We start from the raw sequence: 19,140 nt of genomic DNA, 5'->3' as shown, positions 1-19,140 counted from the left end.
TCATTTATCTTAAGATGCCCATGGTGGTAGAAAATTGACTTCAGTTACGTAGACAATTCCTGGTGGTGCAGTAGTTAAGAATTCCCCTGCCAATGCAAGGGACACAGGTTCGATCCCTGGTCCAGGAAGATCCCACATCCCATGCAGCAACTAAGCCCGTATGCCACAACTGCTAAAGCCTACATGCCTAGAGCCTGTGCTCCACAATGAGAAGCCCACACACCACAACGAAGAACAGCTCCCACTTGCCACAACTAGAGAAAGCCCACATGCAGCAACAAAGACCCAACGCAGCCAAAAATAAATTAATTAATAAATTAATATATTTTTAAAAATTAAACAAAAGCAATGAAAAGAGTTTCCCTTTATTGCTACATTCACTGACTGAATGGAAGGGAAACATACAGAAGAGCAAAGAAAGCATCTAACAAACCACTGGTTTCTATCGTCTCTCCCAACCCTCAAGATGCAACTCGGTAAATGAAGGATAACGAATACATATGTGTGTGACTGGAGGCAAAGAGGAATAGTCTGAAGGGACAGACACACCTGTAAGCAGAGGGCCTCTCAGATCACAGGGTTCCAGGTACTTCTACTACCTGTCTACATCTATAAAGCAGTCATACACAGGGAAAAATGGCTAGAAGCAGGAAGACTAGTTTGAAGATGAATGTTGCAGTATATTGCATGAGATCATTAAAACTGCGGAAGGAGAAAAAGAACTGAGGAAGCAGCTCCAAAACCAAAAGAACTTCTTGATGTCCTTCCTGGATATTGGTTAAGTGAAAGGAAAAGCCAGTAAGACTGATACCATTCTACAAGATGCTGAAGCCATCGGAAGAGAGTTCTCTTATGGGAAGAGGAAGCAGGCAAAGGGGAAAGAAGAAAACAGTGTTCTGTTTTTTTTTTGGCTGCACTGGGGTGTTTGTTGCAGGGCACAGGCTCTTCCTTGCGGTACTCAGTCTTCTCTAGTTGTGGCACATGGGCATAGCTGTCCCTCAGCATGTGGGATCTTAGTTCCCTGACCAGGGATCGAACCTGCATCCCCTACACTGGAAGGCGGATTCTTAACCACTGGAAAGCCAGGGAAGTCCCAGAAAATACTGTTCTTGAGGTAAACTTGTCCAATACATAGATGCGTATGTGGGACTGAAACGGGTGTATGCAACTGAGTGTTAAAACCCCAGGGGAGGAAAAGCTGTTGCTGCTACTGATGCATAACATACTGCTATTGGTCTTTTTATATAAACAAATAAATCTATTTATCTATCTATATATATATATATACACACACACACACATATATATAATTTGAATTTTTGGAAACTTTAGCTGTGCTGTCAACTTTGGAGAAGTATCCCAGTTGTACCGTGTTGGCTTGGCATTGTACAGAAATTAATAGCCATATTGGTCTAGAAACATTGAACATAATTTTTTCCATTTGTACAGGGGTAACGCACTGTATTAAATATGTAAGGTCTTATCTGCTTGGGTTTGATTACAGAAACTAATAAAGTATTCTCTAAATTAAAAAAAAAAAAAAAAAAACCCAGGAGAGGACAGTATCCCCAAAGGACAAAGCCTTGATCTGGGCTGGCAAACCAGCTGGGGGATGATCCTTAGGAGAGGAAATGGAATGGGATTTACAAGGGAATGGGGGTTACACAGTAGGAAGGATGATGCACTGGGAGGTCAGGATGGCAGAGCAAAATGGGAAGGGAGAAAACGGTGATTGTAGGTGCCTGGCATTCAGTTACACCCAAATGAAAGAGAAAAATGAGTGGTATTGATTCTTTAGGTCGTATGACTTGCCTCCAAACCCAAGAAGCTCTCACAGCCTGCCATCAGCTACCTCACCACTCGGATGGGTTGGGAAGAATGGGGACAGGGTCTGAAATAACCGGTTGGCCCACAAAGATGACTCGTTTGCCATTTACTTGACAGCAGATAGAGCGATATGTCCTAAAATAGCTAGAAAGGCAGAGTGCCCTGGGATCTGAGGAGGGTCTAGTGTATCAGAAGTTACTGGGAGCTGTCTTCTCAGCATCACAGCCAAGGCTCATTTCACATCGCAGTGGTGGTCTCGTACCCACCAGTCCCAGCCCGGGAGCTGACCAAACTGGGGGAAGCCCTCAAGAGCTAGTGAATCAAAAGCCCCATAAAGGTCCACTTTGTTGGCCCCTTTTTAAAATGGGGATGATCCCGCTTAGTTCATAGACGTTATAAGCAACTGGTAAGATAGGGCAAAGTGCCCCTAAAACTGTCTGGTACCTGATAAAGACTCAAACCAGACAAATGAACTGACAGTGAGAGAAGGAACTGTATTTTTTTAATATTTCCACATGTACGTGACCCTTCAAGCTTTGGCATTAGTTCATCCTCAACAGCTTTCACCCTTGTAATCAACCCAGAAACATACAGTAAAATAACTATGTAAGGAGCCCTCGGACACGGGCAGAGCACACAAAACTGGCACAGCCAGGCTCCCCTTTCACTCACAGAAAGTTCATGCTTTGTTTGAGAATAAGCACAGAAAGTTACACTTGAAGAAAAGGGTCAGTGCGTGGGTATGTTAAACATATTTCTATATGAGCTAATTTCTAAAATAAACATAGTACTAGTAAATGTTTACTAAGAAGCAGGAATCATTACTTTACGCCTAGATTAAGTCACTCCCACTTAAATGGCCTAAAGCAATCTTACAAGAACAGCCCTAAATTGATTTTTAGGTTTTCCAAAGGAGTGCCTTTCTTAAAAATTTAGCTTACAATCCCAGGATACGGTTATTTGCTTTGATGAGACTCAAGGAAAAAATAAATCTGTGTGTGTCTCAGCTTCTTATCCAAAGCCGAAATAAGCCAGCTGGTCAGCTCATAGCAAAGGAATCAGAAGCTTTGGGGATTTTTTCCTTCTTCATGACCATAAAAAGCAACAAACGGGTGACATTTCCCTTTACTCTTATTTGCCAGAGGAAGAATTTGCAACTCCATTCAAGAAGGCTGTGTTTTGACCTTCCCCTGATCTTCGTTCAAGTTCACATACAGTTACAATACCTCCAGTATGCACTGCAGGCGCTGGAAAGGGTTTGAGGAACACAATAATTTACAGCATTTAACTCCACAGTAGTCCATTTGTCTTTGGCCCCAGAAAAGATTGTTAGGGGAAAGTTTCAGGACATAATGTGGCTTGTCCTAGGATGTTCAGCTCTACATGCAATTAATTAAGTGCCACAGAAACTGAGTCAATAAAGTTATTGGACTCACTGCCACTGAAAATAAAAACTAAACCTGATATGCAATCATCTGGACTATCTGAACAATGAAATAAATCCAAAGTGTATTCAATTTCCAAATTTTTAATGATCCTTATTGTTGCTCAATTTTCTACTTCCTTCTGTCTCTCTGCAATCCCCCAAAATATATCAGGAACTCCAGACATAACTTAATGAGGATGTAAAAATATGAAATATTTCATCTCAGGTTCATCTGAGGCATTTCCCAAATAACGTACATTTAAAAGCTGGGATATATTCCATATTTTTCAGTTTTAATCTGAAAGTAAGAATCTCTCTACATACAGTTCATTTAAAAATCAGATATAAAAATGCAATCATTTTTGTATGAATGAAATGAAAATCCATCCTCCTTGCTCCCCTCCCCCAAAAGTGAACCAATTTCCTTAATATCTCAGAATTATTCTCTGAGTCTTAGATTCTAAACAGAAAGTTAAGTCCTCGCCTCCATTCTAAGAGATGTAGATCCCAATTAATTATTGGCTTCACATTGCCAATTACAATAAATGCAGAAGTCACACTCTGGTATTCAAATTCTCCACGACAAAGCCACAAGATACCTCTCCTGGCTTCTCAATCACCACTCTCTAGCTCTGCTCTCTTCCCTAGCCTGGCATTTCCCAGTTGTATTTGGGTAAAGATGCATGCTACATGTCTCCTTTGGGAGAGGCATAATTAATAATAATATATTAAAGGTTCTGGGACTTCCCTGGCGGTCCTCTTCCAATGCAGGGGGTGTGGATGCAGGGGGTGTGGGTTTGATCCCTGGTGGGGGAGCTAAGATCCCACATACGTCATGGCCAAAAAACCAAAACATAAAACAGAAGCAATATTGTAACAAATTCAATAAAGAATTTAAAAGTGGTCCACATTAAAAAAAAAAAAAAAAACTTTAAAAATAAAATTAAGGTTCTGCAAAAGTCCTGCAGAGAAATCTTTAACCCAACCTCTCCTAGACTTTTTCACTCAGTATTTCTCCCAACATGAATGAGGTTCTCTCTTGCCTTATTTTATTATTTTTTAATTTTTATTATTTAAAAAAATTATTTAATTTTTTCTTGCCTCCTTCTCTCAAGTATCTCCATCCTTCAGCAATTCACCATAAATTCCATTCCCTTTGTCTTAGTTCGGGCTGCTATGACAAACTACCATAGACGGGGTAGCCAAGACCACTAACATTTATTTCTCACAGTTCTGGAGGCTGAAAGTCCAACATGCTGATTTGGTTCTTGATGAGTTCTCTTCCAAAGGGCTCTGCAGAGAGCATCACTTAGGGGTGGGAAGGGGGAAGCAAGCTCTCTGGTGTCTCTTTTTATAATAAGGGTACTAATTCCTTCATGAGGGTTCTACCCTCATGATCTAACTACCTCCCAAAGACTCCATCTCCTGATACCATCACACTGGGGATTAGAGTTTCAACATATGAATTTTCAGCAACACAAACACTCAGTCCATAGCATCCTCCATGCCACCTTTCCTGGTAACCCAGTATGTGCTCTCTCCTGCCTTTGAACCCTCTCATGTTAGTGCCTCTTTGTCCAGCCCTCAGCTACAATTTAGGGTGAAACACGATTTCCACAAGCTTAAGTACACAATAGACTAGGGACACTATGGTTACACATAGTTATAGGGGACTCCGCTGGTCCCCACAGTGCTTATTAATCTTGGCAGCAAAGAAAGATCCCCAGTTCACTTTAAAGTAAAGGTGCTCTCTAATCTTCCTAAGTATGCTTACACATCATGTGCCTATTTACTATTTAAAAAAAATTTATTCCAAGATTGTGCAATTAAGAAAAAACACTTATCACATTTATGATTTTCCAGTCACTAGTCTATAGCCCAACTCTATATTTTTGGTGTTGGGAGTACAGGCACGTGTGGTGAATGTGTTACTTTTAGTCCAGCCCTCCTAGAGACTGACAAGTTCATTTAGCCACCTAATTTGCCTAAGACTAAAGGACCCTGAGTAAGGAATTAGCAGGGATCCAGCGATCACAGGGACTGCCTGAGAAACTTTCTCTGACAAATGTAATGCTTTAAACCATGACCTACTTCCCTGAATACTTCAGCATTCTTCGCATTCCTCCCTGTCCTGGAGGGACTGTTTATCAGGCACAGTTCCAGAAGTGACTTGAAATCTCTGTCACTGTTGCAATTCTAGATAACATGGTAGGTCCTCTTAGCTCTCCATTTAGGACAAAAACCTTCTGAGCATTTAAAAGACTTTACTGCGTCTTTAATTAATAACAAAAGAACAACCAATATGCATTTAAATCAAAGCAAAACAAGTTTTCTATATTGCAAAAAATGATCTAACACAGCCACCAAATTGAATTTAAAGGAAACTTGAACTCCTGAAGGTTTAAAAAAAAAATCAGATACAAAACACAATCAATTTGAGTTTTGCCCCCATTCCTGTCAAGTATTTTTTGTTTAAATTTTATACCCTAACTTTTGTCAGGATTGGAGAAAAGATCTTAATAATCAGGACTGATTTAGTAAACTTTAGTGGTGACATTTTCCACTGCTTTTCAGTAACTTACTTCATATAAAACAGAGCAGAACAAGAACAAAAATTTCCATTCAGATATTTAGATTAACACTATAGGAGTCAGGAACTCATGTCTAAATATTGGTTAAACGTGTCATTTATGAAATAATTAAGAAAAATTCATCACAGACTAATTCTTAGCAATTTCCTGTAGATTGCAATCCCTTCTCCACCCACCCCACCCCACCCCACCCCACCCCAGCTGGTACTGCATATCAACTGTAAATTCAACCACATCTAGGATTGAACTTTGCATAGCATTCAATATTACTTGTGTGGAATAAGACTTTTCACATACATACCCAAGTGAAGGATAATTTCAAACAAAAGTTTCCTAAGAAGCATTATACAAGCAGTTTGTTACCTTAGTGAAAAAGTATCACCCAGAAGAGAAAACGTTAAAAAAAACTAAGAACCATAACATATATCAACAAGCTTGTTTTACGCATCACAACAACACGTATTTCAAAGAGTAAGGAAAACTATCAAGAACGCAATGAAACGTGTTCAATAAGGATGGTCGATATCAGGAGTGAGGGCAAAAAATTGATCATGAAGCAGACAAAATCCAGAGCCTTATGTAATGGCTCAATTCAATAAGAAATCATACACTCAGACATGAAGAAAAATAGCAAACCATAAATCGCCCTCTGAACAACCCACCAAAGGGCACACACTGAAGATGGAAAAAACTGCGAAGAAGAAATGTCTTCTCTGAAAGTGAAGATAAACATTCCCCAAGCCACCTAGATTCTTTGCCTACAAATGGAAGAAATGCTAGTCAACCATCAGCCTCTTTCATTTTTAGGTGGACCCAGATGTGTTGGGGTAAACTAGTCACTGTCGCATGATGAAGCAGTGACCCAATGGCTGTTGGGCCCAGTGGCATCTGTTGTAGCTAGTCTTCTCCTCTATTAATATTCACTGTTGGTTCCACCTTCTCCCCAGCTGCCACTCGCAGCCATCATCTCTTATTCTGTGATATTTAACCTTCCCCTGTGCCTCCCACTCTGCAAGCCTGGATTACTCTCAGTGGCAGTGCCATGGGCTCTGATGCCAATCACTACTTAGAGAAACACTGTTGATCTCATGGACGCCCTTGTCGTTCCCTAGGCTCTGCTGCAAACCTCTTCTTTACATTAAAAAGTCCCAGGATGTTACTATCAAGTAATGTTCTCTCTTCTAAAGATATTCTTGGTGTAAGCTGTTTGGCACCGTTGGTTACACAGCAATAGGCAACTGAAACTGATATCATGAGGGGAATGTCCTTATCTACTCGAGAAACTGAGGCACTCCGTATTCCAAGCCTTGAAATCTCCATTGTTTTTGGCTGCCCCCAGGCCGAGCCTACGCCCTGCACCCATCCCACTGCAGAGGCTAATATCTGCCCCCCCACACACTCCTAAGTGTGAGAGGGTCTGCCTCTTTGCTCTGTTCTTCTTTTTTCTTTAATAAATTCATTTATTTTATTTATTTTTATTTATTGGCTACATTGGGCCTTTGTTGCTGTGTGGAGGCTTTCTCTAGTTGCAGCGAGCGGGGGCTACTCTTCATTGTGGTGCGAGGGCTCCTCATTGCAGTGGTTTCTCTTGTTGCGGAGCATGGGCTCTAGGCTCATGGGCTTCAGTAGTTGTGGCACGTGGGCTCAGTAGTTGTGGCTCATGAGCTTAGTTGCTCCACAACATGTGGGATCTTCCCAGACCAGAGCTCGAACCCGTGTCCCCTGCATTGGCAGGCGGATTCTTAACCACTGTGCTACTAGGGAAGCCCCTTTTGCTTTGTTCTTTATCAGGTGCCTTCACTTCACTGGTTCTCTGCTGCTTGTGCAGCTCTTCCCATGACTGGCTGCAACTCTGTTATCATCTTCCCATTATCCTCTTACAAATATTCAGCTCCTTCATATGCCTTGTTCCTTCTGGCCTCCGGACTAATGGCTTTTATCTGCCTGCAACACTTGCCAAAATCTTTTCTTTGCACATCAGTTATCTGGACAATTCACTGAACAGACATGTACCAACTAATGGCAATTTTTCTATTGTCTACCCAACTTATTTAAATTTTTGTTATTGAATCTTTCTTTTAGAGGGACCTCACCTAGATCATGAGGTGCTCAAGGATAAAGCTGTGTGTTATTTACTTCCAGAAGCATCTAGACTAGGGCCTTTCATAGGGTCAGTGGTTAGGAAATACCTGAGTGACTATTTTTAATGCACAGTGTTATTACATACCAAGAACATAAATTCACTTCTGAAAACAACACAGGCTCCCCATTTTTTAATATTTATGTATGTATAAACTTACCATAGCCATGAGACTAGGGTTAGCCCTAAGAAGCAGAATATAAAAGTATTTTAAACCATGGGTCTGCCATTAGAATCGATTACATTTTTAGCCACTCTATTAATGCTTTCAACCATGTGTACAAATAAACAGAGTAGGACATTTTTTAAAGTAAAAAGAAATCAATCTATATATATATATATATATATATATATATATATATATATATATATACACACGCATATGGAAACCCGAGTTTTAACAGGAGGAACTATTTAATCAATGGTACTGGAACAACAGGTAACCAGTATGGAAAATGAATTTAGATCTCTCCCTCTAGACAGAAAATAATCCATTTTAGTGGACTGAAGAGATGAATATATAAAAGGGAGCACTCTGACCGTTTTTTAGCACCGAGCTCTTGGATTTCTCTCTTCTTTGTAACCCCAGTTCCCGAAGCACAGAAGCCAGTAAAGAAATGTTAATGAAATCAAGATTGAATATAAAATAAGAGATGGGGAAAGCCAGACAGTCCTCTTCTGATCCTCAACGACTTCGTCAGGTGTTAAGAGCATTTGATTCCACGCCTATTTACCCTGAAGAGCACATTCCATTAAGAAAAGCCTTTACTAGCAGCAAACACACTTGCTTTCAAGACAGTAGAATAAAGGAGTGAAATTATGTAGGAGAAATGTTTCCCTTTATTTTCTCCTCTGTTGTGTGGAGGGGAAACACCTAATCCTTCTAGCATCATCTGAAACCCTCCCTTCCACCCACACAAGTGCCAACGTCAATCAGCCTGTGCTGCTGTTACCTCTGAATGCCTCACCCAGGTCTACACCCCAAACCGCTTCCTCCAGGCAATGGTGGCCTCTCTAGGCAAATGAGGATCCCTGGATGAGCATTAAGGCTACAGAATCTCAGACACTGGGGTGGCCTGGGATTCTGATTGAGTAATCTAGAAGGGGGTCCAGTGGTGTCTTTAAAAAGCTCCCCAGGTGATGCAACTGCACAACCAGGTTTGGGAACCACAGAAAATGTAATCTGTCCATACTCTACAATTTGCAATGTCTGCATGTAACAAATAGATCAGCCAATGGAGACTTCCCTGGTTGCACAGTGGCTAATTCCCCACTTCCAATGCAGGGGGCCCAGATTTGATCCCAGCCAGGAAACCAGATTCCACATGCATGCCACAACTAAAGAAGCCCACCTGCCGCAGCTAAGACCCAGTGCAAATAAATAAATAAATAAATAACCGGCCAATGATTTATAGTAACCTCCCCTTCTTAAATCTGGCTTATCTCATTTACATAACATCATGAAGAAACTGTAGGGAAAGCAAAAACCTTTGAACCTGAATGAATACTTGTATTAAGAGGAGCCTAACAGTGTCCGGGAAACACCCTGTAGTTTCCAGTGCTTTAGAACACCTACGTTTTTCTGGGAAAACATATTTATTCCAGTTAACAGAGCCAGGCTGTCATCTGTTATGAGAACTGAGAACAGCGCCCAGGGGAGGGGACTACTGTTTTCCCAGGAGATGGATTTCTGCTGCCCCCAATCCCTGATTCCAACATTTCATGGATCAAATGTATGAAGAAATTTCTGGCACCTGGATGATTGTAGATTGTTCCCAGAGGAGAAATTTTTAAACTGATAACTAAAGAAGTAGGTCATTGCAAAGTCGATCCAAGCAAATAAAATGAAAGATAGTTTACTAATTTGGGAAGGAAAGGGAAAAATATCTCAGGCCCCTGTTTATTCTAAACTTGCTTTTTCCCAATTTTGACTAATTTCTGGGGGTAAAAAGCTTTTTAAAATTAACTAACAGTAAAATAAACTATAGTCTTTACTGCTCTGAAAGCCAGTCCAGTTTCTGATGGAGTGGCGCACAAAAGACAAGCATATGGTCAAAATATCTGACGGGGGCAGGGCGGGGGGGGCTTCCCTGGTGGCACAGTGGTTAAGAATCCACTTGCCAATGCAGGGGACATGGGTTCAATCCCTGCGCCAGGAAAATCCCACGTGCCTCGGAGAAACAAAGCCCATACGCCAAAACTACCATGCCCATGTGCTGCAACTACCAAAGCCCACTAGCTCTAAGGCCAGCGAGTCACAATTACTGATGCCCTTGCGCATAGAGCCCATGCTCTGCAGCAAAAGAAGTCCTCACAATGAGAAGACTACGCACCACAACGTAGCCCCCACTCACTGCAACTAGAGAAAGCCTGCGTGCAACAATGAAGACCCAACACAGCCATACATACATACATACATATTAAAATATATATATATACCTGACAGGGCACCCAACTTCGTAATTAAAAATGCATTAAGGAAACTGAGGTGCCAGATGAGGTACAGATTGGTTAATACTAGAAAATCTGCTATCCACTGAGATAAAGGCATGGGAAGGTGAATGTTGAGCTCCACAAAGCAGGGATGCAAAGTGGTTGAATCTCTTTGCAAAGTAAATTTAGCAAGGACTATCAAAATTTAAAATGCACTTAAATCCTATGATCCAGCAATTCCACTTGCAGTAATATTTCCTAGAGATACATTTGCACACATACAAAGATGTCTGAACTAGGATATTCCCTGTGTCAGTTTAATATAACAAAAGACTAGGAAAATCTAAATATAAACACTGGGGATTTGATAAATCATTATGGTACTTCAATCCATAAATGAGAAATTTATGTAGCAAATAAGAATGAGGGTAGACCTTTATATATTGATATGAAAAGATGCCCAAACCTTAAAGTTGCAGAATATTTGTGTTATGATCTTACTTGTTAAAAGGAAAAGATAGGGCTATTCTTATTTATATACTTGCATGTGCATAAAGGTTTTAAAAGAATATGTAAGAAACAACCAACATTGATTTCAAACTCTTATTAACAGTGAGTACTTCAGGGGTAGGGAGGAATAGGAGGCTTTCCCTTTTTACCATACTCTACAAATTAAGGTTCTCAACCATTAACATTTTTAGAAAAATAAACATTAAATGAATCCTGTTTGCAATGACTTTAAATAAAAATCATTTTAATAAGAGTAAGCAAGTGCTTTGGATCATCTTTTTATAAAGTCTTTATGATTCAACAATGATGATGTCAGGTTTATAGTCAGATTTAAATACGTAAACTGAATCACTCACAATAAGAAATACAAATGTATAATCAAAATTATTACAGATTAATATCTTCACCTTAATCCTTTTATTAGATGTACTAACAAGTAGGAACAAAGGTATAAAATCCTACTCTTATATTCTCTAGCAAGGTGCTAACTTGCAGGAAAACGGCCCCAAATGGCTCAAAATGTAAAGCGAAAAGACAAATAATTATAATTATAGATTTTTAAAGAATTGAAAATAAGCTTACATATTTATAAGATACAATGCATCTCCCTTCCAAACCCAGCTTTTTTCATATTTTTCTATTGTGTTATTTAAAAATGAAACTTCTAAATTATAATTGTTTAGGTTATAAGAGAACTAAGAATTGGCTTCAAGGATATTTAGTTTTATATTTTTCATGCGATAAAAGTACTGATAGATTTTTCTCACAACGCTAAGTGCTGTAAATTCTAACTTCTCACTTCATGAATGACTACGGCAAAAAGAATTATAGAGGCCGAGGGCAAGCACCATTTAGCTGGATTTTCCTTTCGTTGGTATTTTGTAACACTAAATAGGTATTAAAACTGGTAGAGAAAAAGAAACCATTTCTTAGTACCTTTCAAAATGATTAATAGTTATTTCCATTTTATTAATTATCTATAAGATACCAAACTGCAATCATTCTTTTAACGTAGTTTAAAGCTATCCCGGCACAAAGATTAGTCAAAGCACAGTGAATTCAAAGAGGATTCACATTTGTGGCCTGTTCCTCATGGAGGGAAATATTTCAAGTGGAAATCGCCACTGATCTCACACATCTAAGAGCCTAAAAGGCTATAATGGCTTCAAGAGAAGGCACTGCAGTCCCCACAGGCTATCGGTATCCTAAATGACCATCCTCACATCCACAGCTCCAATTTCTAGACTGTGTTCTAATCAGAAAGTAGCACCTCCTATAATCTGAGGGAAATCCAAAGGAATACAGGTAGCCACGCACAAAAAACACCACTTTGTTAACATAGAATTCTCTTGAAATCATTTTAAATTCTGGCCCTTCAAGTGTAAAACTGGTGACATAATCCCACTACTGCCATCTCCTTTCCCATTTTGTAAACACAGGGCAAGTGGGAAACAGCACATACCTTGGGCTGGGAGAGGAATTATGAAATGCTGCTGGCCAACTCAGTTGTCTGTTTTAATGCACAAAAGGTAAGGACATCCTTAACTCTATTGAGACAATGGATTCTTCTATTTGAATACATCTACTTGAGAACACAGCTCTTGTAACCAAATGCAACCACAGCTTGAAAGACTGACAAGGGTCCCAGTCTCCCCTGCGCTGGGGACCTAGGCCTCATACTGTTGCAACTGAGAACTGTTCCATTTCTAGCTCTGAGTCACTGAACAGAAAAGACAGAAAGGCTAATTTAGAGGTTTGTGATTGTCCAGATTTAGCCTGAAGCTTGGCTCTAGAAATCAAGATTTGCCAGAGATACGGAAGTTTGTCATTGGCTACCCCACCCTACACTGCTACCTGAATGAAAACAGGCTTTTAATTTATTAAAAGCAGATGACTTTAAATGTTTAAAAGCAGATGACTGGACTTCCCTGGTGGTGCAGTGGTTAAGAATCCGCCTGCCAATGCAGGGGACCCAGGTTAGGGCCCAGATCCCGGAAGATCCCACATACTAAGGAGCAGCTAAGCCCGTGTTCTAGAGCTCACAAGCCACAACTACTGAGCCCACGCGCCACCGCTACTGAAGCCCGTGCCCCTAGAGCCCATGCTCCACAGCAAGAGAAGCCACTGCTATGAGAAAACGGCACATCGCAAAGAAGAGTAGCCCCGCTCTCCACAGCTAGAGAAAGCCTGTGTGCAGCAACTAACACCCAATGCAGCCAAAAAGATTAAATTTTTTTTAAAAAGCAGATGATTGAGGAATAACATGAGGCTTTGTTTACCACCTTGTTTAGGTGGTCTAATCTTCCTGCACCCTGCAATGGCCAAAATGGCCAACTCTCAAAATTAAACCTGGAAAATAACTGATAGAGCCATTTCCCCTCAGAATTAACATACAAAGATTGTAAAAGACTGACTGGAAGATAAGACTCCTTCTATTTCCATTAAAATACATCACAGACAAAACCAAGACTTGTCTCAATGCATCTAAACATTAGGCTTGCGTGATCAAGTTTTACCGATGGGGAAAAGAAATCTGCTAACAGCCTTTAATTAATAATCAGCATTCTACTGGGGGAGGCGGGGGATGTACTAGTCTAAACCTCCCAAATGTCCACAAACCCAATCAAACAAGCTCAAGACATAATTCATCATTAATCCAATGTATGAAGTGGTCTCATATGAGCCACTTGCATTTATAATGCATTTGTCTATTTGAGATTAAAGGCAATTTGAAACTGCAATGGTAACATGCCGTTGTAAAGAAACAGAAATCAGTCCCCAAATCTTAGTTTTTTGCTAGATAGTCACCTGGTCTGTGAATAACCCGACTGACTTTGACTTAGTCACTATCCAAGAAATGAGACAGATCATGGTAATAAGAAAGTCAAAGAAAAAGTAGTTGGGCCAAGGTATTCCCCAACTTGACAGTCCCAAATCAAAATCAGGGAGCCAGCATCACTCCAGGGGCCAGCCATACATGCCACACATGGGGCAGCATCTGTTATGAGCAAAACCAGATATGGTCCTTGCCCTTGTGGATCATTGAGAAGAGCCAGAAAAACACGTATTAATCAAGTCACTAAACCCACAAATATAGAAACTGCTGGAAAGAAGGGTCCATGGTGCTATGGGAACCCAGAATGGCAGATGAGATGACTCAGAGGTCAGGAACTGGGGCTGAACAGGGCAAAGGGGGGAGGCAAAAGCTATGTGCTGAATCATTCTTAATTAGAGCGTCCTTTTGAAAACACTTAGGTCTTCAAAACCTGAGTAATAAATTTTGCTAGTTGCAATGAAAAGCTACACATTTTTCCAAGGATACGTGTAAGTGTATTGATTTGTCTCCAAATTGATAACTGGGCAGTATGCCAAAAAGTTCAATGATATTCTGGATGTCATTACATCTGGCTGTTTCAAGATGGTGGTGACTAGGAAAACGGGAGGATAAGGTTATGGAAGAAAGATAAAAAGAACAGAAAGGAAGGTATGTTTTAAATGAACACACTGAAGTTTATTGGGAAGGGAATAAGTACCATATCTCGGTGTGAACTGTTCATAAGACCTGAAGGACTGATAAAAGCCAAGGAAAAAAATGTTCCCCAACCGCAAGGTTTTAGCAATTCACACCTTAAAATTACTTTCATAACTGGACTCTAAGTACTGGTTATGCAGCCATTTTGACAGTAGTTGGCATCAAAAAGTGATGTACAGTAAATATTAAAACGTAACTGAGCCCTCCAAAGGATAGTACATTCCTTAGGCATCTCTTAGAAAATCTAGACATTCCAGGCACAGTTGGTACCTGTGAACATCTACAGCTCTAGGGATCCTGGGTTTTACAAGTAGTTATGTTTACGATTAGAGGTAATCTAGTTAAGAGAAGTCTCTCAGCCCAAACTAGACTGCGACAGCTAAAAGGTCATGGCGATTAGGTCATAATTCTGTGGATTTTTACCTAGATTTCAGGGTGGTGGGTTTGTTTGTTTTTCCCCCACACTGTAAACATCTATACTTCCTGAGATAACTCAGAAGAAGTTATACAGGTCCTCCTGAGATATACAGGTCCTCATGTACTCTGTATATCCTCAAATTTGACACAAGAGGTTTTTTTTTCCCCCAAGTATTAAATATGGTTATCCACATCTTCCATAAAAACATCACAAAATGGGTTGAGTGAAGCCTGGCTAATGAACATACATGCTGGAAAACAGATCTAAAAGACAACGATCTGAACAAATCACAATCTTGGCAGCTGTCGTCGCCAAGAATAAATATTTCAGCCTTGAAGACTTAAGACTATAAAATGCAAAATGTCTAGGAGGTTCAGCACTTCCTCCATAAACCTGAGCACAGGGAATACTTGCTCATGCCTCTGACCGCATCCTTTGAGAACTTCTAACTACTCATCCAGTATTTGTTTATCCAACTGTAGGTCCAAAGAACTGAGCAAAAAGGGGGACGCCGCCGTGTTTGCTAAACATGTCATTCCTTTTGGAAATGCAGCATCGGCTCAGATTTTCTCTGGTTCCGAGAGAGCTACACCCTAGGCTTTCTCTGCATCAGGAAGGCGGTGTCTGCTCGAGTCGCCTGCCGCAGGAGGACTGGGTACCAAACCCAGGTCGCTCCAGACACAGCTGGTATCAAGCACGGTGCGCTGCGGGGAACCCACGGGTGGCAGTCTCGCCAGGTTGCAACAGCTGACTTTCCGCAGCAGAGAAACACGGGGGCGGGGGCTCGACACGCTCGGCCGGGGGGTCAGTTCTCCGCGGACTCCCCCGCGCAGCTCGCCCGTGTCGGGCTGGGTCGCTCCCACCGGAAGAACGTGGAGAAAGGCTCAGCGGCGGGCAGCGGGCGGATTTTATTACTGCGGATGGCGCAGTCGCCTCCGCTGGAGACCCACGACAAAGATGCAAGCCCCCCGCCGCGCTCGCCGCTGCTCTGGTCCCGCCCCGGCGCTAAAGACCCTGAAAAGCCTAGGAAGAGGGATTCACGCTCCCGAGTTTGCAGATGGTCTGGACCGGCTGGGAAGTTATCGCAGATGGAGCTCGAGGAACACCCCCCCACCCAAAAGCAGGGACCCCCACCCCCACCCCACCCCCCGCCTCCCCAGGCAGGTGGCCCAGCGCGACCGTACCTTGGTGGCGGGGTCCGCAGCGGCGATGGTCGGGTCCCCTGGCGTGTCGGGTGCCGCCTCCGCCGCAGAGCCGCCGCCGCTGCTGGGCTCGGGCTCGGCCGGCGTCGCGCTCCCCGCCTCCGGCTGCTCCGGGCTCCGCTGCTCGGTGGAGCTCCCGGCGCCCATGGCTCGTCTGCGGTTCTCCCGCGCCCAGCTGCCGGGTTACGCCTTCCCCAAATCGCAGGGACGTGGAGAAGAAACAGGAGCCGTGCGCCCGCGAGGTCCCAAGAGCGCCTTCCTCTCCCGCCGTCCTCCTCCGAACCCGCCCAGACTGCGAATGAAGGAGACGCGCTCGCGGCAAACTCCTTAAAAGAAAAAAAAAAAAGCCACCTCTTTGCCTCCTCCTCCTCCCCCTTGTTTTTCCCTCTCTTCATCACATGAGCTCAGCCCCAGACACGCCTAGCAGCAGCATCTCCCCCCCAGGCTGCTAGGACCCGAGGAGCAGCCAGACCCTCGAGTCAAGGGCAAGGCGAGCCGCCCACCCCGACCCCCAGGGTACCTCCCGTTCCTATATGGGTGCAGGAGCTAAGGGACCACCCAGGGCTGCCTCCCAGAAGGTGAGGGGAGAGCAAGAAAGAGAGGAGGGCAGAAAGCCCCCTGAGGAGATCGAATTCGCTGGGGGTTTATTAAATGATCGATGACCCGGGGCAGGGCTTCTGCTGCAGCCCACTTTCAACTGGCCCAGAAGCGAACCCAGATCCCCACTTGCTTTCCTTCAGTGTTTGCCTCCTCCCCGTTAGCAGGAGAAAGGCTAGCGCTCCTGGGCTCCTCCGGAGTCTGACCATATTAGGACACCTCACGTGGCAGGAGCTGGGAACCGAGAGGTTAATGCAGTCAGACCACGGATGAGGTGGGCCAGGAGGCCCCACGCTCTCCTATCACCCGGAACAAGTGATATCAGGCGATGCCATCGGCAACACCGGCTGCCCTCCTTCCTCGGGGGAATTTGGGGGAACTGAGACTGTTACTGGAAACGTGCCTGTCCTTAAGGGCCTGGTGCTGGAGGTCCAGGCCACCTCTCCCTCGCGCCACGCTGTAATAGGATGACAGAGATCTGTTCATTTGCCGTCAGTATTTCTCCATAGATAAAGGTTTTCAATAATAACCGCCTAAGTGGCTTGCATTCTCTCCCTTCGTACTCTTGAATATAATACTCATTATATGAATATAGCAGGCAGTCAGTATATATTTGAACTAAATTAAAATGTTAGCTGGATTTTTCTGGGACTTAAGCATGAAGGTGGTGGGGCTGAAAGAAAAATTATCCCAGTTTTAACTGGCTACTAAGTGCCTTAGTTTTCACAAACAGAATCTCATAAAAAAATGAAGAAATTTCTGGAATATTGCCACTAGATACCAGACAAATATCCCTTACCCAGATTTAGGACCATCTAGTAGTGAATTGATGTAAACGGTAGTTCAGCACCAGGACATTTGTGCCTAATTAATTGCATGTAGTAAAACGGCTCCTTGGGAACCATGGGTAAGTTATCCAGCATACAGTTTTTCTCAGTTTATCATTTTTATCTGAAAGGAGTACAGAACGGCCACTTTCTCGGGAATCTACCCCTTGAGAAAAAGTGTAATTGCAAAGTGGTTGGTTTTCTGAATTTTCAAGCTTTTCACTCATTTTGACTTAAATTTTGACTATTTAGGAAACATTTGAGTACTTGTTCAGTACCAGACGTTGTGAATGCACTTTGTGTGTATAATCACATTTCATCCTTACAGCAATACTGCAATCCTATTGTTCTCATTTTACCAGTGGAGCTGGGGAAAGCAGGCCCAGAGAGATTAAATCAGGCCCTGAAGGCTTCACAGTTGGTAGTTGGAAGAGCAGATTCCTCCCTTGCAAACCACTACCCAAAGTTTCACTCCCCTTCTGTGGGAAGCTTCCAATGTGTTCTCTCTTATTCTCAGGGATGTCCCTGAAAAGTGGCATTTAGACCTCACCTAGGATGTTAAGAGCGAAAAACACTGTTAAAACCTATTTGAGAATGACTAACGTCAACACGTATGAAAATGTATCATTAGGTAGTACAAATACTTTCAAAATTTCCCATTCTGTGAGATTATATTTATTCAGTTCTTGGGAAATTCTTAAAGCTTTTCACATCACACTAGCCTTTGAATTTTCAGAAGAGATTGCAAGGTCAAAGATTTCAAGCCGGCAGCGTACAACCCACATGCTGAGGAAGACATAGCCAGTGTCTGATTAGATTAGCAACTGCTTGCTTCGCGTTTATTTTTCAGCCTGTGAAATGCACAGATACTTATTTTTTAATTGCAAAATCTTACTTTAAGAAATGTGCCTGTTCTAGTACTCCCTATTCTGCCTGAAACATCACCACGATAAGGAGGTATTAAGAATAATGGGCTCCTTTGTAGATTCACACAAATGCACACATTAAATACCTTTGATTTTATATTGACCAAAGGATCCTCTCCATCTTACTCATAGTCTGGGGGACTACTCTTTGTTATTTTTTTTAAGATACTTCATTATTTTTTTTAAATTTCATCATCAGATCATGCATTCAGTTTTGTTTTGTTTTTTAAAAAATTTTATTGAAATATAGCTGATTTACAATGTTGTAATATTGTGTTAGTTTCAGGTGTACAGCAAAGTGATTCAGATATACATGTGTATGTACTTTTTTAGATTCTTTTCCATTATAGGTTATTACAAGATACTGAGTATAGTTCCCTGTGCTATACAGTAGGTCCTGGTTGGTTATCTATCTTATATATAGTAGTGTGTATTTGCTCTTTGTTATTTTGGTAAAGAAGAGCATGCAATTTATTATCCCCAGGAATGAGATGTCCCAACCTTTTGGACATGCTACTTAGGGCTTCAGGACATTACAAAGATCATTCATTCATTCATTCATTCTTTCAACACATAATTATCGAATGCTCATTAAATGCTTAGCACAGTTACTGTGCTTCCCACTCAAGGCTTTAAATCAAGCCACCGAGGTTTTCTTTTCCAGAATTTTGGAGACAACTTCAGAATTGCTTGCATCCATGTCAGTGATGG

The 19,140-nt window shown here is 42.0% G+C and overlaps 1 protein-coding gene across 1 annotated transcript in view; it reads right to left on the bottom strand.

Moving 5' to 3' along the window:
- The window catches only part of AKAP12 (A-kinase anchoring protein 12), a 97,017-nt gene extending 80,692 nt beyond the window's left edge, over window positions 1–16,325 (bottom strand). Inside the window, exon 1 of the mRNA XM_057740090.1 lies at window positions 16,062–16,325. Coding sequence (XP_057596073.1) covers window positions 16,062–16,226 — 165 coding nt within the window. The 5' untranslated portion in view covers window positions 16,227–16,325. The remainder of the gene's footprint in view (window positions 1–16,061) is intronic.
- Between the last annotated feature and the right edge of the window lie 2,815 nt (window positions 16,326–19,140).

The sequence above is a fragment of the Hippopotamus amphibius genome, chromosome 6 (assembly GCF_030028045.1).
Source record: "Hippopotamus amphibius kiboko isolate mHipAmp2 chromosome 6, mHipAmp2.hap2, whole genome shotgun sequence".
In the NCBI taxonomy this organism is placed as follows: domain Eukaryota; kingdom Metazoa; phylum Chordata; class Mammalia; order Artiodactyla; family Hippopotamidae; genus Hippopotamus; species Hippopotamus amphibius.
The sequence above is the reverse complement of the archived record's forward strand: the minus strand, read 5'-3'. Positions and strand labels throughout refer to the sequence as shown.